Source organism: Protopterus annectens, chromosome 2.part0 (assembly GCF_019279795.1).
Source record: "Protopterus annectens isolate FY-2018-M chromosome 2.part0, PAN1.0, whole genome shotgun sequence".
Lineage (NCBI taxonomy): Eukaryota > Metazoa > Chordata > Ceratodontiformes > Protopteridae > Protopterus > Protopterus annectens.
This window is the reverse complement of record NC_056728.1, coordinates 573,034,787-573,056,629: the sequence shown is the minus strand read 5'-3', so window position 1 is coordinate 573,056,629 and position 21,843 is coordinate 573,034,787. Positions and strand designations below refer to the sequence as shown.

At 43.5% G+C, this 21,843-nt stretch overlaps 1 protein-coding gene across 1 annotated transcript in view; it reads left to right on the top strand.

The window, feature by feature from the left end:
• The window catches only part of TNKS (tankyrase), a 2,150,186-nt gene that overhangs the window by 1,129,354 nt on the left and 998,989 nt on the right, over positions 1-21,843 (top strand). The window contains exon 12 of the mRNA XM_044060937.1: positions 456-627. Within this exon, the coding sequence (XP_043916872.1) occupies positions 456-627 (172 nt within the window). The remainder of the gene's footprint in view (positions 1-455; positions 628-21,843) is intronic.

Below are 21,843 nucleotides of genomic sequence, written 5' to 3'. Positions count from 1 at the left end.
ACCTGGGCCATCTATTCTCTTATACTAAGTGCCTTACTTGTCTTAGTTAAGGTATCCATCTTCATAGAATTTCTTTGAAGTGTTTTCTTGAAGACATTCCTGCTATTTTTAACAGGAAAAGAATGCCCACCAAAGTATGGGTACTTGTCACTCTACTTTGCCTTTGTCACAGTACAGGTTAATGGTTTTATTTTTAATTTCAGTCTGTTAGAGTTTTAATGATAAATGCAGTAACATGGCTCATGAAGTGTGTCAGTCTTCGCTGACTTACACTGACCTCTTAGATAAATATAAACCACTGACAGATTTGGGGTTTTCTCATAGATATTTGCGGTGTTGGTTAATATTATTGCTGTTTTGTTTGTGTATGTTATTAGCTAGGTTTTAATTGTGTCTGGAAAGGCGTTAGAAGGAGTTAGATATGAAGAGTAACTGCAATTTTTTTTCCTCCTTAGGTGAATGCATTGGATACATTGGGTCAGACAGCATTACACAGGGCAGCACTTGCCGGTCATTTGCAGACCTGTCGTCTTTTACTGAGTTATGGCTCTGATCCGTCCATTATATCGTTACAGGGCTTCACTGCAGCACAGATGGGGAATGAAGCTGTGCAGCAGATACTCAGTGGTAGGTAAACTGCTAACTACAGTGGCACTTCATTTACCTTTGTAGTATTTATTTTTTTTATTTGCTTTTGTTTACTGGGAAATTCTGACTGAGACAAGATGCCCATTTTCAGCAGATGCCTGGGGAGAAAAGCTTCAGTCCTAGTTCAGAGAAACATTTGTTGAAAAATTAAAACGTAATCAGAACTGGTAGTATGTTTTAGAAGTATGCATACATTGACAGATTGCAGAGATGTATGCTAACACTAGGTGCATAACTTAACTGGAATTTTAAGTGTATTATTATACAGTTAGAGTTTAAATAATAATGATATATGCGCAGTGTACTAATTAATAAATGTAGTATCATGAATAACAGAAAAAGGAAAAGTTTTGATTTGATGGAGTAGGGGGTAATTATTGTTGGAGAGCAAAGAGATGTGTATAGTTGAGAGAAGAGGATGTAGGTAAAGAACATTTTCATATTTTATTTGTTTTCCGGTGACCTTTTACAGCAGTTTTGAAGTGTTGTAAATTGCTAAGGATTCTGATGTGGATTGGAAGATTGTTCCAAGCTTTTGATATGCTGACAGAAAAAGTGAGTTGCCATGTGAGTTTTTGGATTTTGTGGGTACCAATAATTTAAGCTCTGCCGAGTGAAGGAGCCTGTTTGTCAAATGCCATTGGATGAGTTTGGCTAGTGAGGGGGTATTGAGTGGGTGATTTAGTATCTTGTGGGTAGTGACTAGTTGGAAAACAGAGATGAGATAAGAGAATTCAAGCCATTTTAAATGGGTGTGCAGTGGTGGGAGCAGTTAGGGGGAGGCTATGTACAAGTTTAATGATTTTATTATAGCAGGTTTCTAATTTATGCTTAATAAAGGAGTTGAGATTGGTAAATATTGTAGAGACATGTAAGAGAGTAGGAAGGTGGAGGGGAGAGGTGGCAGCTATTTTTTACTTTGTTCATTAATATGTTTTGCTCTGTATTGTAAGCCTAGTTTGCTGTGAGTTTTTTGATTGCATTATTGTGTAGGTCAGACTTTACCTTGTTGTCAATGATAATTCCTAGGTGAACCCCACCCAGTTTGGCTTTGTTAAGGGCAGATCATGCCTCCTAAACCAGGTGGACTTCTTTGAGACAGTTACCAAGGCATTAGATGAGGGCAAGGAGGTCCACACAGCCTACCTAGACCTCGCAAAGGCTTTCAACACCATTCCCCATTCTGGTATTATAGACAAACTCACCAACCTGAACAGTAACCCCTACGTCATGAGATGGGTTGCAAATTGGCTCACGGACAGAACCCACATGGTGAGAGTTGCAGACTCTAGGTCCGACTCTAAACCGGTTACAAGTGGCGTCCCCCAGGGCTCAGTCCTGGGACCCCTCCTGTTCGGTATATACTTCTTAGAGGTACAGGCAAGCACAGGAGGACTTTGGCTGACCAAGTTCGCAGACGACTGCAAACTAGGGGCCATAATTGATTCTCTGGCTGATACAGACACCCTCTAGAAGGGTCTCACTGAGACGGATACCTGGTGTCAAAGTCATGGCCTCAAGCTGAATGCCAAAAAGTGCATAGTCATCTCCTTTGGAAAAACAGTACCATGAACTACCACATAGGTGGTAGTCCCCTAAATGCAAAAAAAGTAATAAGGGATCTGGGGACCCAAGTAGATAGCAGTCTCTCCTTTGATAATCATATTGCCAAGGTGGTTAGAAAATCCTTCTACGTGGCCCACCTAATCTCAAAAGGGTTCGCATCCAGAACAAAGGAGGTTATTGTGCCTCTCTACTCCTCACTTATTAGACCCATTATAGAATACAATGCCCCATTTGGGATGTATCTTACAAGACACCTGCACCAGCTGGAAAGACCACAAAAGTACCTCACCAAGAGGATTACTGGCCTCAAACAGATGACCTCTGCAGCCTGACTAAAGAAACTCCAGCTGTAGTCTGTTGCATACCGCTTACTCAGAGGTGATCTCTGCTTGACATACAAGGCCATGTCCAACCCAAAATTGATGGATATGCTCCACCTAAAAAAAAAACAAATCCCTGAGAGCCACATGCTCTAGGGATATAAACCTTACCACAATGATAAATAGGACATGCTGGAGGGATAAATTCCTGACCCAGAGACTCCCCATGCTTTGGAACAAGATTCCAGTATGCATCAGGCAGAGCCCCTCACTAGCACTCTTCAAGAGAAACCTTGACGGGTGGATGGGAAATGGAAAATTTACCCCGGGCATCACTGCAGTGGCTCTACTGGACAGAGGCGCAGGGAACTAATGGCTCTGCTGGTCAGAGGCATAGGGAACTAATCTAAGGGGGTGGCGAAAGCCAACCCACTCTGGCTACGCTTATAAATGCTCTTGGGCAGATAGCCCAGTACTTACCTATGAACCTAATTTTGTGTCATTTCCATTTTTATTTGAGTATTGTTTGAGGAGAGAATATTGAGATGGTGATATTTTGATTCAGGAGTTTGGGAAGGAATAACAGAAGATCTGATGTTGTCAATTTTCATTCTGTCCTCAACTGTTGGGTTCGGATCTTATCCTGAGATCCAACTCAGCCATTACTAAGGCTCGTGACAACCAAAAAGCTCTAGAGCTTCTTCCTTACCCACAATGCACCAACCCCTAACATACTCCAGATCTTATTTGCCGCTTTTTGTGAAAGACATGGTTGCCATAGCTGTTAGTATTTTTTTTTATTACCATTGTTAGCATCCTTTTTTCTCCCTATTTTCTTGTACACTATAGTGTACCCTTCATTACCATTGTTGGTAATTGCTATCTCCTTTTCCTTTCTATTTCCTCCATTAAAAAAAAAAAAATCATCATCTGTTTTTCTTTTGTCATAGGATTAGCTGAAAAGGGCCCTTTTGGTTTTAAAAAGTGTTCAAGGTGTGGGCACAAGTTGCCCATTTCGGATGCCCACAGTCTCTGTGTCTATTGCCTTGGCCCCTAACACCTTCAGGGAGACTGTACCATCTGCCGTAACTTTAATCTGCTTGGATTGGTGGGTAGGAAAAATAAATTAATCTTGAAAGGTATGTTGCTTTCTTCCTTTGGAGAGGCTATTGCATGAGCTCAATCTCCCAGGCTGAATTCCAAGGAGTTGAAATCTCCTGCTCCTCCTACTTCCTCGACTCTTTCTTCTGAGCCTTCCAGAAAGAGGACCAAGTCAGATTCAAGGAAGTCTCACACCTCTTCCCTCTTGGATCTGAAGAGAAAGAGGTCATCGGATTGTACAACCTTGGATCCGATTAAGAAACTGTTTGATCTGACTGCTAAGGATCCTATATCTTTGCCTAGGACCTGATCTTCCTCATCAATTGATCCTTTACCCTCTAGGTTGCCTTCCCCATTTCTAGAGAGGCACCATACAAAATCTCATTACCTGGCATTATCTCATTCTTCTAGGAGTTTGACCGAAGGTGATGTGGATCAGATGATGAGGAAGGTTCTTTCAGAGCAGATCCAGATGGGTGCATCATCAGCTCCTACAAGTTTGGGTCAGGAAGTCCAAGCCATCAACCACTCCACCATCTCACTTTCCTTCTCTGATTCCCTTGGTTGCTTCAGAGTCCCTGAATCTGGATCTTCCGAGTCCATCAGGCTGAGATACGAGGATGATTTTATTATTGGATCTGAAGTTGACTCTTAGTGCTCCAGCCCTGAGTTTTTCAGATTCAGAGGACTCTCAGAGCCAGAGCCTCCATGCCAGATCCGAGGAGTTGAAGGGGACTCTGAAGGTTTCAGAACAACACTGGATAGCTTGGCGCCAACTTCCTCCGTGGGGAGATTGCTTTTGGGGCAGGAGGAGACAACGGTCCAGAAGCCTGCCTTCTCGGCTCAGAGGTCTTCTCTCTCTCAGGGGCAGTCTGCTTATGAGGTTGTGAAGAGGGTATGTTATGTTGTCAATTTTCACCTTATCCTCACTGATGGGTTCGGATGTGACCCTCAGATCCGACTTGGCCATTACTAAAGCACATGGTCACAAACTTTGCTCTTGGGGACCTCCTCTTTACCCAGAATGCACCTTATGCTTTACCTCAGATCTCATTTGCCACTTCACAGAACGTTGGTTGCCTTTCTGCTCTTGGGTTAAGATGTGTTTTTCTATATTAATACATTTATAACTCCTTTTTCTTGATAGTTCTTTCCTGTAGTGTTATATCTTACTATCGTTCTCCTTTCTGAGTCTCTTTACCCCCTTTTTGCTACCTCTTTAGGTAATCTTCACTACCATTGTGGGTAGGCCTCTTCCTTCCCCTTTTTAGCAGTTGCTAAATCTTTTACTACCATTGTTGGTATTTGTTCCCGCCTAAATCTTTCCTAGTTTTCTTCTGTTGCAGTGTGTGTGTGCTATCTGTGCATGTACGTATTTTTTGGTGCAGTCTAATTTTTTTGTCTGCTATGGCCGATAAATCAGACAACCCCTTAGGCTTCATGAAGTGTGTAAAATGTGGCAAGAAAATGCTTAGGGGCATTACACCTCCAAGAATATTGTAGCATTTGTCACGGTTTCAACCAAAGATCCTTAGCTGACCATTAAAAACAAACTGATGTTGAAAGGTCTTCGTTCTTTTTCTGAAGCCATTGCTGGTTCGAACTATGCATCTTGTAGTCAGTCCAAACATTGAAAATGCCACACTTCGACTCCAAAAGATTCCTCAGAGCCATCGAGCAAAAAAATCTAAATTACCAGATCCATCAGGGCCTTCGGATCCGAGTACTTCTAAGGCTGGTTCAGACAAATCTTCAGAGAGATCAGGTCCTTCAGCTCCGATGAGATCAGATTGGACAGGTGATCCAACATTAGTTGAGGTTATTTCCCCCTCCAGATCTAGGCCTAGGTCTCCAGCCTTATCTTCTTGATCCACCAGAAGCCTCTCAGATGATGTGGACAGAGTGGTACAAAGGCTCCTAAGCACTCCGGCGCTGGCCAAGCTTTTGTCGGCTCTGACCCCCTCGAGTTTTGGATCCAACTAAGTCTCCCGCCCTATTTACCGTTCCTCCTCCTCCGATTTCCATCCAAGCTTTGGAGTCGAGAGATTCAAACATCCAGATCCGTCCAACATCTGATCAGAGGACTTCTCCTTTAGATCAGGTGTTTACCTTGAGTTCAGAAGACTCTCAGAGCCATTTCACACAGGTCGGGTCCGGGGATCTGGTATCGACTTCGAGACTTTGGGACTAGTCTTTGATCCTCGGTGCTTCGGCTTAGGTGAGTTCGGATCCGACTTCATCTTCGAGCATTCTGTCTTCTGGAGCTGAAGGGGTGATGGGCTCTGACAGCTTCTTTGTTGGATCCGGAGGCCTGCTCAGTTCGGGAGCAGACTGCTTTCGGTGCTCTGAAGAGGGCTATGTCTTCTCCAGCCTCTCTCGGACTGGGTGTTCTTCGGATCTCCAGACCCCCCTTTGTTCATCCAGAGTGTCTTCCTTCTGGGCCATCTCTTCTACAGGGACAGCAAGAACCTGGGCCTCAGGATACCACAGTTGGCATCTCCGCCTCTTCCAAAACCCAAGAGTAGCCTATCAAGGAGGGCCCTAGGAAGAGGACTTGCAAGAGGAAGCATTTAGAATTGCCTGAAGAGTCCGTCACCTCTGATACTGACCTCAGTGAAGGAGAGGGATCCCTACAGTCACCTTCTGAAAATGTCTCCTTTGTCAAACTCCTTGAATTATTGAAGCAGAGAGGTGTCTGGCAGTCCAGCATTCCTTCTCCGGAAGAGTCAGTATACCTGAAGGCCTTTGGTTCTCGACCTTCTTCCTCTTGGATGACTCCGCCTTCAGACAAACTTATTGAATTCATTTCTAAGAAGGTGTGGGAGACCCCAGATTCCCTTGCACCTACCACTCAGAGACCAAATAAATGCATTACGTCCACTCTAGACAAAAAGTTTTGTACCAAGGGGGTTGTAGTGGATGCCATGGTTGTGGTGGCAGCAACCAAAAAGGAACTCTCTGAGACTAGTTCCACTATCCATCCTCTAATAAGAGATTCCAGGATGATGGATAGATGTGGGAAGCGTGTCTTTTCATCAGCGACCTTTGTTCTATGGTCCCTGAATTGCCTGCCTCATTTTACTAGGTTGCAGAGGGATCTGATCAAAGAGCTTTCAGATTCCCTCGAAGGAGCAGTAGCTGTGGGGTCACAAGACAGAGTTTCTTCTCAGCTCACTACCCTACATTCTGTCACTAATGCTTCCTATGCAGCGGATGGAACTTGCAGGGCAGTGGGTTCAGGTATCTCTGTGAGGAGGCAGGCCTGGATGCACCTTTGTGACTTTGCAAAGCATTTTAAGTCTTCCTTTGTAAATGCCCCTTTTGATGGTTCATCCCTTTTTGGGCCTGAAGCAAAAAAGACTCTGACCAGGTGTGAACAGGAAGGTGAAAACCTGTCTGCCGTGGACATGCATCTTTCCACGCCTCAATTACCCTGCTCTAAGTGTCAAAGGGGCAGTGGAAAGATGTGCTTCAGAGAATCGCAGGGCTCTTTCCAGGACATGCGTGGTAAGAGTTCCCCCAGAGGCAGAAGGGAGAACAATAATGAAAGACGCTAGCCTTGCGGCAGAGGGGATCCACAAAATCAGTACTCCAGAGAATCATACTTTGGGTAAGCCCTTCTAGCACTCCTGAAGGAAGACCTGATTGCTTTGCCCAAGAGGCAATTGGGGGACGACTGTCTCTGCACCTACACGCGTGGCTAAGAATAACAAATGATTAATGGGTGCAAAACATCATATCCAGTGGCTATCTTATCCCAACCCCTTCCCATAATCAAAAAGATCCTGGATGTCCCACCCCATCAACAGGAACAGGCAGCCATTCAAATTCAAAAACTGCTCGACAAAGAGTCATCCAAGAAGCCCCACCAGACTAAATAGAATCCAGAACTTACTCAAGGTTCTTTTTAGTTCCAAAGAAAACAGGGGACTGGAAAACTATTCTGGATCTCAGCAAACTCAACATGTCAGTAAAAAAGACAAAGTTTTAGATGGTCACGGTCCAGTCCATTTTTCCTTTCTTGGAAAAGGGCAATTGGATGAGCCCTATAGACTTTCAGGATGTGTACTATCACAAAAATAGACAGGTGATCCAGAAGGCACTTGCGCTTCCGGTTGGGAGCCAGTCACTATCAGTTTCAAGCTCTGCCCTTTGGACTCACTACAGCCCCCAGAGTTTTACCAAATGCATGACATTAGTAACAGCTCACTTGAGACAACAAGGATTCTGGATGTTTCCATATCTAGGTGCAGTAAAAGGAAGGTCCCAGCAGCCAAGCACTAGCCCACAAAAAAGCCAAGGCGTAGTTAGTAGCTAAGTCCACAATACAAACACTTCTTTATTTAACAACAGCAAACAGCTTGGCTGCTGGGACCTTCCTTTTACTGCAGTAAGGAGTTTTTGGTTTGGTTTGTGCTTTTACTCCATTATCTAGGTGACTAACTCATTACTGCCCCAACCAGGCATCATCTTATTCGGGCAAGATATTATGTTCTAGAGGTTTGTGCACTTTTGGGTATCACGGTAAATCTCAAAAGGTCTTTTCTAGAACTCATACAGAAGCTCAAGTTCATAGGTGCAATCCTGGATATAAATCAGACAGTAGCCAAGCTGCCACTCTCAAGAGTGGCAACAATCAGGTCTCAGGTCAGAGTATTACTTATATAGGCATGTCAGTCATAATAAGGGTCCAGTGAGATATGAAGTGGCAGTATAAAAGGATGTGATGTAACATTTTAAAAAATGTCTGATGAAGTTTAACCTAGTTTTAAACAAAAGTGCTAACCATCTTTTATTTTGTTAATAAAGTGTTTCTGCATCAACTGCTGGGATCGTGTTTCATAGCTGTAGAGGCTGAGTTGCATTGACTTTTTTATTTAGTTTGTTTTAGAGTATTACTTCACAGAAACTTGATAACCGCTTACCTAGTCTTACCGACTCTCAGTTCTTTGGCTGCAGCAATTGTCCTAATTCCTTTAGCATGTTACCACATGGGAATCTTCCAATGGCTCCTATCTGTACAGTAGGCCTTCCTAGAGCTTCCCATGTCTTTCAAGATTTGCCTCAGCGGCATTTGCAAGCAGGACCTCCTTTGGTGGCTTCAGTCCAATCAAGTGACTCATGGTCATCCGTTTGTTCCCTCACAGCCCAAAGACATGGTGACCACGGGTGCTTCCCAGATTTGGGGGGGGGGCATTTTCTGGGGAAGACTGTCCAAGGCACCTGGTCCCCCATCAAGACCATTCTGCATATAAATGTCCTAGAGATGAGAGCATGAACAGACAATTGAGAAAGTATTTTCACTTCTGGCTGGGAGCGAATCACTACCCATTCAAAGCTCTGCCCTTTGGCCTCACCATAGCCCCCTTGGTGTTTACCAAATGCATGGCAGTAGTAGTTGCTCACTTGAGGCTGCAGGAATTCTGGGTGTTTCCATCTAGACGACTGGCTCATTACCACACTGACCAGGCATCTGTTAATAAGGGCAAGAAATCAAGTATAAATTACGACAAGTCTTACTTGCAACCAACTCAAAATTTAAAATTCATAAGAGCAGTTTTCACCATGCAATCAGTGATAACTTCTCTTCCTCTCTCAAGAGTACAGATAGTCAGATTCCAGGACAGAAAAGTAATTTGCAGCACCAAGGTATTAGCCTGCTTGGTCATTCAGGCTCTAGGATCAGTGTCAAAGGCAATAACTTTAGTATCTGTAGCCAGATTCCACATGAGGATTCTTCAATAGATGTTAGCAACACAGTGGTCTATTCTTCGCTAACACATTTCAGCACAAATAAGAATCACTCAGGCATGCAAGAGAGATCTCAGGTGGTGGATTCACTCAGATCAGGTTCTACAAGGCCTTGCATTCATTCTCCCTTAGACCCAGGCCATAGTGACCACAGACACTTTCCAGTTGGGGTGGGGAGGGCTGTTTCTGGGGAAAACAGTCCAAGTCATTTGGTCCCTCGAAGAGGCCAACTTGCATTTACATGTCCTAGAGATTAAAGCATCGCAGGCCTTCCAGAATGCTCTCCCTACAGGGTCAGTTGCTGTTCAGACAGACAATATGTCAGTAGTTTGGTACATCAACAAACAAGGAGGGACCAAATCACACCCCTTTTGTTGAGAAGCACTCAGAGTGTGGCAGTGGGTGGTCTAATCCATCCGCTTTCTCATAGCAGTGCACATTCCGTGGAAGTCCATTGTGACAGCAGACAAATTGAGCAGGTTTATTCTTCTACATCATGAGTGGTCTCTCAGCAAGAAAGTGACACAAATTATCTTTTGTCAGTGGGGTCAGCCTTGCTACGATCTTTTTGCTTCTCCCCTAAACAACAAATGCAGCAGCAACTTTGCCCTAACCCCCCCCCCCCCCCCACAGGGGGAAGCACCGAGGGATGCTCTACTTCACGATTGGCCACCTGCTTTATGCCTACCCGTCAGTTCCATTAATTCTGAAATTTCTGCAGAAAAAAGCTACCAGGTTGAAGAACAAAGTCATCCTCATTGTACCTTACTGACCTCGACAGGTTTGGTTTCCCTTCCTGTGGCCTCATCTGATTTACCAACCTTTGGTTCTGGATCCAATTCCAGACCTCCTGTCTCACCTGACAGGCGTGATTCACCCAAACATCTCAAACCTCAAACTTATGGCCTGGTTTCTCCAATTCATTTAATAGCCAGACAACGAATGCTTTCTTTCCCAGTCCACCATATCCTTTTTTATCTTCCCATAAACCCTCATCATGAAAACCTTATTCAAGTAAATGGAAAAGATTTGTTTATTAGGTACAACAGTCATATTGATCCTTCTTGGCTCCGATATACAACATGCATCAATTTTTAGCTTTACTCTTTAAAGTAGGGGCTAACTCCTCTACCACTGAGGTTCAGTTAGCAGCAATATCTAATTTCCATGTTGGATTTGAAGGTTTTTCAGTAGCCTCTGCTAAACTGTCCAAAGCATTCTTGAGAGGCATTCTTCTTCTAGACCACCGTTTAAAGACCTTGCTTCACCATGGGGATCTGAACTTGGTACTGCAAGCATTAATGCTTTCCTCTTTTGACCAGCAGCTAAATGTGAACTTAAGTTTCTTACTTGGAAAACTATAATTCTAGTAGCCATTACCTCAGCTAGAAGAATTTCAAAAATTCACGTCACGCCTTGTCTTCAAAACCTCCCTACTTGATCTTTCATAAGGATAGGGTAACCTACAAACCAGTGCTTCTTTTCTTCCCAGGGTGGTGTCAGAATCCAGTATCAATCAGTCCATTAATTTGCCAGTATTCTTTCCTAAATTTGCAAGTAAAGGTGAGTACATGTTGCATTTATGGATGTTCCCAGACAATTAAGGTTTTACTTGCATAGGACAAAAAGAAATCAGAAAGTCCAATTGTGTGTTTCCTTTGCAGATTTGAAATTGGGTAAACCAGTTGCAAAAGTAACTTTAGCCAGATGGATAATTAATTGTATTTCTTGTATCTATGACCAATTGGGTCTTACCTTAGCTAAACCTGTAAGAGTCCATTCAGCTAGATCCATGGCCACTACTTCAGTATTTCTCTCCAGGTTTTCCATAGATGACATTTGTGTAGCAGCAACTTGGGTAAGTCCTCATACCTTTATTACTCATTACAAACTAGATCTGGCCTCAAGAGGTAGAGCATCATTTGGTTCAGCTGTGCTCAGGAATATCCTTCCTTAGAGTCTGCCTGGAATTTTAGGTAGCTGGAGACTCTGTCCCAACAGATGAGGATAGAATGAAAATTGACAACATCAGATAAAGAAGTTATGTACTCACCATAACGTTCCACCTGTGTTGTCCATTTTCAGTCTTCCTCAACTTCCTGCCCACCAATCCCCATCCCTTATATCTACAAAATTCTAGGTGAATGAGATATTATAAGGACACCACTGTCCTTTTGATTGAGCTCCTGATATAGTTTCCTCTTCAGGACACTTACAATTTTAAGTAAAATCAGCAAACAAGATCTCAGGTATGTTAGGCGGTTAGTGCATTATGGGTAAGGGAGAAGTGCAAGAGATTTTTGGTTACCACGAGCTTTAGTAACAGCTGAGTCAGATCCGAGGATCAGATCCGAAAGCAACAGTTGAGGAAGAATGAAAATGGACAACACAGATGGAATGTTATGTTTTGTTTTGTTTGTCCTGTGATTTTAGGAGCAGTTGGGATTTCTTTAGCCAATTTTCAATTGACAGGAAACTTCTTGTGTGATGGTTTCTAGGACTGAAAGACTATAGGCTGAGCAGTCCAAGTTAGAGTCATCCATGTACTGAATGATGGCTGCAATATAGGGATGTTCATCGTGCATTACAGCTGCAGTAATTACATATGGGTTTTCAGCCGGCAGGCGGTCCCTCGGTCGGCCGAATTCCAAAGTCTTGGTCCGGCGTCGGTTGTTGTCGCGTACTCTTCTGACGTCAGGAAGGCTAGAGTATAAAAGACACAGCCGACGCCATCTTCTTCAGTCTTTTTTGCCGCGCGGTGCCCGAAGCAGAAGCAGTTCGCAAGTGCCGGTCGGCCAGCTCCTGAATTACGAAAGAATTTCGGAAACCAAGTCTTCATTAAAGCTAAGTACCCCGTTGGGGAACCTTTTCTTGCCTCAGACCGATGTCAGAAAAAGTTAATAATTGTATTTCTTGTGGGAAGCAAATACCGCATAAGGATTTCCATTCCCTTTGCATACCTTGTTTGGGCCCAGACCACGACGTCTCGGGCTGCCGCTTTTGTGCTACCTTCAATAAACGCACTATCAAGCGTCGGGCGGAGTTCGCCCAACACTATTTTGGCAAAGCGTTTAATTATAAAATGTCGTCGGATACTCCGACTACCGCTATGTCCAGAAAACGCAAAGAAAAAGACCGTCAGTCGAGAACTGCGGTCCCCACCGACACCACGCCGAAACAAGCTCCACGTGGGCCGGTTCTCAGTGAGACGCCTTTGCAGTCCCTGACTACCGACGACACTCCCTCGGCGGGGTCTTCTGTACCTGAGACCGCTGGTTCTTCGGTCCTTTCCCAAACTACTACCGAAGCCCCTGTTCTTGTCGAACCCACCAATGTGGATAGATCTACATCCACCCATGGTGTATTTAGGCCTTCATCTTCATTCTCCATCAAGGCCTTTACAAAAGCCAAATCAGCCAAGCATCTTTCTAGGCCTGCCTCACAAGGCCCAAGACCTGGGCCCACGCCTAAGAAGCACATGCTTAAAATGGCTGAAGACCTGATCACTCTTATCAGAGGCTCACAGGCCCCTCCGGACAAGAGACCCAGAGTAGAGGAGGATTCTCCTCCTTCTGACCAAGAATCCATTTTATCAGAACATTCTGATGCTGAAGAACAGTCTTATTCACCCTTTGAGGATTCGGATGCAGAGCAGTCCATTCCTTCTGTATCCCCCCCTGAGGATTTTTCCTTTGGGGAAACTTTACACTCCTTGAGAGAGCACTTCCATTGGGAAGGCCAAGACTTTTCAGACTCCAAGAAAAGACTTAGGGAATTCCTCTGGTTACCTCAGCATAGACCTCTGGCTATTCCTCCTGTTTTGGAGGTTTTGGATGATGTATATTCGGAGGCCTGTTTAAATCCTGATTCTCTGCCTCCTGCACCAGTTAAGCCGGATAGGTATTACAGAGTTCCTAATTCTCATCAGTTCCTCTATAAAGGCCATAATGCAGACCCTGAAACTATTTCTCAAGGCCCTAAAGGAATTAAGGCTTCCACGGCCAAGAATCCACTACCTACGGAAAGGGAATCTAGATCACTAGAAAGGTGGGGTAGGAAGGTTTACACCTCGGCCACCCTTGCCATGAGGGCCTTAAACTGCCAGTTTCATATGATTAAATATCAGCAATTTCTGTTATCACAATTAAAAACAATAATGTCACAACCTGAACAACCAGATTTAAAAGAGTTGCAGGATATGATGCATAGTGCTGAGCAAGTGGGCAAGCACACCTTACAATGTGGTTATGATGCACTAGAGGCCTCCAGCAGATCAGCCGCCACTGGAGCAGTCATTCGCAGACATGCATGGCTAAGGGAACAAAATCTTCCAGATCAGGTGAAAGCAAAAATTCTGGATGCACCGTTACATAAGGATGTTCTTTTTGGTGGTAATGCTGAGGATATTTTACGTAAAATGGAAGAAAAGGCAAAATCTATGCAAACTGTCAAAGCTTTCTTACAGGTTCAGCCACCAAGGTTCAGCAGGAATTGGCCGTCAAAAAACTGGTCCTTTCCAACCACTGACAAGACCCAAAGGGGCAGATACAGACGCGGAAGGGGCAGAGGACAACCCCAAGGATCCTACAGAGGCAGACAATGGCAATCACCAACACCAAGAAGTGGTGACGACAGTGCACAGCAGTACAGAAAGCAAACTCAATGACTCCCTCATTTCCATGCCAAGCAGAATTCAACTGGCAGCACCTTTGGGAGGAAAACTGGCTCTATTTGCAAACAATTGGCATATTGTCACAACAGACAAATGGATTCTGGACATAATAAACAGAGGCTACAAATTTCATTTCCACACTCTTCCAAAAATGAGAGGCATGCCAAACTTACCACAAAATCAAAGGGTAGAGGCACAACTACAAATCGCAAAGCTCCTAAACATGAGGGCTATACAAAAGGTACCTACGCACCAACAAGCACAAGGTTTTTATTCAAGGCTTTTTCTGGTGCCAAGAAAAGGAAGCGACTGGAGACCCATTCTGGACTTATCCATTCTCAACACATTTCTTCTAGTGCCAAAATTCAAGATGCTCACATTACAGCAACTCCTTCCCATGCTGGGCAAGGGGTTTTGGCTGGTAACATTGGACCTCAAGGAGGCATACCTGCATGTCCCAATCAGACAAAATTGCAGAAGATACCTCAGATTTCTTGCAGGTTCAAATCACTATCAATTCTCTGCATTGCCCTTTGGCTTATCTACTGCGCCCAGAGTATTCACCAAGTGCCTGGCATCAGTGATTGCATACTGCAGACTTCAAGGGATACAAATTTACCCTTATCTGGACGACTGCCTGATCCAAGCGGACAGCAAACTCGTACTTCTCAAACATCTGGCATATGTGACACGCTTACTGCTTTCTCTGGGATTCACCATCAACAAGGAGAAATCAAAACTAACACCCTCTCAGAAAATTACCTTCCTGGGTGCCAACTTGGACACAAACACCCAGATGGCTTACCTAACAACAGAAAACAAGGGCAACTATCTCATTACTTCAAAATGCTTGCAAAAGTACCAGGCTTACTGCAAGGAAAATCCTGCAGGCTCTGGGATTCATGGCATCTTGCATTCTTCTAATCCCATGTGCAAAGCTGCACATGAGGAAACTTCAATGGTACCTGAAAAATCTATGGTCTCAACACAGTCACAGCTTAGAAGTGGAGATTCCAATAATTCCCTGTCTACAAAAGGAATTCATATGGTGGGCCCAAGCATGCCAAGTAAACAAAGGCCTCCCATTCTGCAAACCTCAAGCTACACAAGTCATAACCACAGACGCCTCAGATTACGCCTGGGGGGCGCACATGAAGGACAGGTGCATTCAGGGCAGATGGCACAAAACAGAAAAGCACCTTCACATCAATCAAAAAGAAATGCTGGCAGTAATAAATGCAATTACAGCGTTCAGAGAATTCCTGCATCCAGGACAGCTGCTCATAAGAACAGACAACACCACAGTAATGTGGTACATAAACAAACAAGGAGGGACTCATTCATACCCCTTGTGCAGACTAACCATGACTCTTTGGAATCTAGCTCTGGAAAGACAAATAGAACTCCAGGCTCAGTACCTACCATGAATGGAAAACACACTGGCAGACACTCTGAGCAGACATATGACAGACCCTCACGAATGGAAGCTACATCCACACGTATTCACAGAGATTGTTCAAGCATGGGGAAGGCCAGACATAGACCTTTTTGCCTCCCACAAAAATCATCAATTAAAAAAGTTTTGCTCAAGGACCTTCCACCCAAAGGCTTGGAAAGTGGACGCCCTTTCATTCACATGGACAACTTGGTCAGTTTATGCATTCCCACCACTACCGCTGCTGCCCAAGGTGCTTTTGAAAGCAAGAACAGACAAGCCAAGGATGATACTGATTGCTCCAGATTGGCCGAGACAACATTGGTATCCACTATTGAGGAGCCTAACACACACTCCTCCGTGGCCCCTGCCTCTAACACCTCTACTGCTGACGAGAACAATTTCAAAACTCTTCACAGTCAGCTGAAAACTCTCAGTCTAGCTGCATGGAAAATTCCTTAACTTCACATCAGGCACTACTCTCCAAAGAAGTGCAGGATGTCATTTTGGAGGCTAGAAGACCATCTACAAGAAAAGCTTACTCCGCAAAATGGAAGCGGTTTTGCTGTTGGAATGAAGAACGAGGACAGGATCCTAGAAAATTAAACCTGCCTCAGATTTTACAGTACTTAACTGAACTTTTGAGCAAGGGACTTTCCTTTTCCTCAATCAAGATACATGCCTCAGCAATATCTGCAGAATTCAATATGGATCCTCCTTTATTCTCACACCCACTACTGCGACAGTTCCTCAGAGGGGCTAAGAACATAAGGCCTCCAAGGAAACAACCAGTACCAGCTTGGGACCTTAACTATGTACTGGAAAAATTAACATTGCCTCCCTTTGAGCCAGCTGCTTCAGCAGAATTACAATATTTGTCCTGGAAAACAGCTTTTCTACTGGCCATCACTTCAGCTCGTAGGGTATCTGAGTTACAGGCCCTCATGGCGGTGCAGCCATTCCTCATATTGCATCAGGACAGGGTTTCCCTGCGTACTAACCCCTCCTTTATGCCTAAAGTAGTATCTAGGGTAGCCCTAAACCAGGCCATCCATCTTCCTACCTTCTACCCTAATCCTCAAAACAAAGGGGAGAGGCTGCTTCATTCTTTAGATATCCATAGGCAGCTACGTTTCTACTTGGACAGAACCAAGTCATTCAGAAAATCAGATCAACTCCTAGTTTCCTATGCTGTGGGGGGTCAAGGGAAACCTGTAACTAAACAGACCATTTCCAAGTGGATTGGTCACTGCATACGCTTTTGTTATTCCCATCATGGAAAGCTCGTACCTACTGGTATCAGATCACACTCCACTAGGGCCACAGCCACCTCTACAGCCTTCCTCAGAGGAGTGCCTACTAAAGATATCTTGGAGGCAGCCACTTGGAGTTCTGTACATACCTTCACAAAGCATTACCATCTGCCTTTATACTCCAGAACTAGAGCAGGCTTTGCCACTGCAGTTTTGCAGGGCATTCTAGCTCAACCCAGTTCCGTATAGTACCTACCACCCTATACATAGCTTTGGGATTCTACCCATATGTAATTACTGCAGCTGTAATGCACGATGAACATAGTACAGTTTTGTACCTACCATAAATGTAGATGTTCGAGGGCTATTACAGCTGCAGTACAGGTTTCCCACCCTCCTTCCCCTCTTGGTAAGACCTTGGGGTTTGAATACCTATTCATACCTGCTGCCTGGGTTATCCTACTATGTTTTATTTGCTTACTTTTGTGTATTACACTAATTTATGTATTGCCTTCCTTTTGGGGGCACCTGACATCTGGGGCAAGAAAGACTGAAGAAGATGGCGTTGGCTGTGTCTTTTATACTCTAGCCTTCCTGACGTCAGAAGAGTACGCGACAACAACCGACGCCGGACCAAGACTTTGGAATTCGGCCGACCGAGGGACCGCCTGCCGGCTGAAAACCCATATGTAATTACTGCAGCTGTAATAGCCCTCGAACATCTACATTTATGGTAGGTACAAAACTGTACTTTCTTTCTGCATGCCAGTTATGAAGATGTTGAAAAGTACTGGACCGAGTACAGCACTTTGGCAGACACCTGTTGTGATGGATAGGAAGACAGAGTGGGAGTGATTGCATTTTACAGACTGGATGTGATTGTTTAGGTAACTAGTAAACCATCTAACTGTAGTAGGAATGTTATCAGTATATTGAAGTCTTTGGAGAAGCTTTTAGTGTGAGAACGTTTCAAAAGCTTTTGACATGTCAAGGAAGAGAGCCTAAATGATTAGACCTGAATGTTGAGAAAATGGAATAGGACTGTTTCTGTGCTGTGGTGGGGTCAGAAATCATGATGGGTAGGGGAGACTAATTGTAGCACAAGATAAACCAGAACTTTTACATTTGTATTACTTCTATATTTCTTTCCTTTTGTTTTAAAAGAGAGAAGGGTTCTGGTTTTGCATAACTAAAGTATGTACGGGTAATATAAATCTCTCTTGATTTTTGCTTTTCCAACTATGTTTAACATATTTAAACATATGTTAATAGATGAAGAATATATCATCCCATTGAGGTAGTTTGTAAATGGAATTATTCTTCACTCAGATGTGTGCATTTGTTGTGAGGACTAGTGGTGATGGTCACTGTGAATACAGATGCTTCAGTAATACTAACAGGCTTAAGTGTAGTTCTCTGGTACTTCTAGAGGTGGAGAATTCACTCATTTACCCACTTTGTCTCTTCCATTGAGCTTGCTTAACTGAGCAAGTAGTACTTGTTCTTGTATTGCCGCCTGACCTCCACTAGATGATGTCTGATTTTTCTTTTTGATAGCGTAATTAGGCACACACTTTCATACATTACTTTTAAGAGGATTTTATAGTAAGTACCACTGGTAGGTCCAAGGCTAGGAATAATAGAGAAGTGCTGCACATCCTTGCAGAAGTTACACAGCTCTTCACAGCAGTAAAAACACTAATTATAAACACAAGTGTGGACTTGCAGTGCTGTGGAGCCAACAAGTCTGGTCAGGTGGAAGCAGCTGTGTAGTACAACCACAACATGGTTAGACAAATCAGTACAGTCAAACACTTGCTGATATGAGAAGAGTAACAGAGGTCCGTGTACCATGTAAGTAACCAGAGTGGATGCATGCTAATTACATGGACTTCATGGTTATGCAGACATCCAGTGAATATAAAAAGTTTATACACCCCTGTTAAAATGCCATGTTTTTCTGATATAAAAAAAGATGAGACCTATAACCTGTACAATTCAATTGAAAAACCAACAAATCTGTTAGGGGAAAAATATAGAAAAATAAAAAAAAACATACAATAAGCTGGTTGCATAAGTGTGCATACCGTCAAACTAATATTTTGTTGAAACACCTTTTGATTTAATTACAACATTTAGTCTTCTTGGGTACACACCTGCCATCAATTAAAAATACTCTGATTAACCCCAAATAAAGTTTATCTGTCCTAGTAGGATTTTCTTGACATTTACTCAGTTGCCTGCTACAGCAATAGCCATGGTTCGCAGAGAGCTTACAAAGCATCAAAGGGATCTCATTGTTGAAAGGTATCAGTCAGGAGAAGGGTGCAAAAAAATTTCCACAGCATTGGATATGCCATGGGACACAGTGAAAGAGAGTCATCAAAAAGTGGAGAAAAGTATGGGACAACAGTGACGTTGCAAAGAACTGGACATCTCTTCAAAATTAATGAAAAGACGAGATGAAAACTGGTCAGGGAGACTGCCACGAGACCTACGGCAACACTGAAGGAGCTGCAGGAATTTCTGGCAAGTACTGGTTGTGTACTACATGTGACAACAATCTCCCGTATTCTCATTATTTCTGGGATATGGGGTAGGGTGCAAGGCGGAAGCCTTTTCTTACGCAGAAAAACATCCAGGCCTCGCTAAAGTTTGCAAAACAGTACAGCAGGTCTCCCCAAAACATGTGGAAAAATGTGTTATGGTCTGATGAGAACAAGGTTGAACTTTTTGGCCACATTTCCAAAATGTACGTTTGGCACAAAAACAACACTTTGCATCATCAAAAGAACACCATCCCCATGGTGAAGCATGGTGGTGGCAGTATCATGCTTTGGGGTTGCTTTTCTTAGCTGTTACTGGGACTTTAGTCAAGGTGGAGGGAATTATGAACAGTTCCAAATGCCAGTCACTTTTGGCCCAAAACCTTCAGGCGTCTGCTAGAAAGATGAAGAGGAATTTCACCTTTCAACATGACAATAACCCCAAGCATACATCCAAATCAACAAAAGAATGGCTTCACCAGAAGAAAAGTAATGTTTTGGAATGGTCCAGCCAGAACTCAGACCTAAAGCCAATAGAAAATCTGTGCGATGACCTGAAGAGGGCTGTGCACAAGAGCAATCTGATAGATTTGGAGCGCTTTTGCAAGGAAGAGTGGGCAAATATTGCCAAGTCAAGATGTGCCACGCTGATAGACTCCTACCCAAGAAGACTGAATTCTATAATTAAATCAAAAGATGCTTTAACAAAGTATTATTTTAAGGGTGTGCACACTTAGCAACCAGTTTATTGTACGTTTTTTTAAATATTTTTTTTCCTAGCAGATTGTTTTGTTTTTCAATTGAATTGTACAGATTATAGGTCACATTAAAGGTGGGAAAAGGTTTGAAATGATTTATTGTGGTCTCATTTTTTTATATCACAAAACCTGTCATTTTAACAGGGGTGTGTAAACTTTTTATATCCACTGTACATTGAGTTTTTATACTGTTGGCTAACACCTTGTGGCATGTAACACAGCTATGCGGCATGTAGTAGTATATGTTAGAGCGCTGACATGCTTGGCAGCGTGTCCCATGGCAGAGGGGCAGAAAGTAGTGTTCTATATAGAGCACACCAGGATGGCCTCTACAATGTGAATTCAGTAGCACAAACATAGACAGAATTTGCATATTATTACCCAAGGTGCAGTAACCAGGCTAGTCTGTATTAATTGAAAGCTTTGACACATATCCAGTAACTATTTTAGATCATGTACCAATAAAAATGATGCAGGATAGTGAAGTAAGAATGAGACAGTAGCAGTTTCCTCTTTACCAGTTAAAGAGAGATGAATTTAAGTAATGAGTAGTAAAATTATTTGAGTTAAGGAAGGTAGAAATTTCTTCAGAAATGGCAACTGGTGAGTGGGATAAAATAAATAAGAAAGAGATATGGAAAAGAAGTATTAGGAATAATTTAGAAGGGCTGACAAAAGGTTAACACATTGCAAAACATGGGGAGTTTCACAGAGCAAGAGTAGCTACAGAGTGCTAAAGGGAAAATAAGGAAGTATTTGGATAGTATACATGAGTTTAGAAAGGTTGCCATTAATTATTTTTTGATAACTCCAGAGTACAAAACCTTTTAGCACAACTACTTAGGCATCAGAAAGTAAAAAAAGGTGTTGCAACCAAACGTAGGCAGCCTATGAGAAGAAAATAACTATAGAGCCTAAAAAGGTGATCTCAAGTAGTTGACTTCATGTGGTCTTCAACCTGTGGGTATTTGGATCCGAATCGGATCTGAGACGGCCGCATCACTAGCATCTGATCTGAGCTCAAAGCTCCTCCCCTTACCCATAATGCTCCCCTGTCTCCTTCCTTCCCTCAGATCTCGTTTGCCACTGAAAAGCTATGCATCGTGGTCACACAGCTCCAGGCTGTGTTTTGGGTAAGTGACTGTTAATTTAGGCAGTTTAGGGTAATTTTCTTTCCCATCCTCTTGTTTTCACCTCCCCTACCGCGTTAGTCCATCGGATATACTAAATAAAAAATAGTTGTTATAGTTAGTATAGTTTTTCCCTTTGGTCTCCCTCTCTTTTTCATGTGTGTGTGTGTGTGTGTGTGTGTGTGTGTGTGTGTGTGTGTGTGTGTGTGTGTGTGTGTGTGTGTGTGCTGGTTGTGGTGATTATTAATCCTAATATGGCTGAGACCTCCAAGCCAGTATTTAGGAAATGCACAGAGTGTGGCCATAAGCTCTCCCCAGTCAGTGGCCACACTCTGTGCGTAGTGTGTGTGTGTGTGTGTGTGTGTGTGTGTGTGTGTGTGTGTGTGGGCTCAGCCCATTTGCTTACCTCCTATCCTATTTGCATGGGCTTCAACCCGCAGGCCCTTAAGGACAGGAGGGCTAAGCTGGTGAAGAAAGGCCTGCTACCTTCTTTGGGGATGGCAGTCCTCATAACCATGGCTTCGGTGGCCTCTACTTTGGCTGCTTCTGCTTTCTCTCTTCCCCAGGCCTTTGGGATTCAAACTCCCACCTTGAGGTCTGGGGAAGGCGAAAATCAAAAAAAGGACAACTCTAGGAAGCGGTCTCTGGACCACTCTGCTCCGG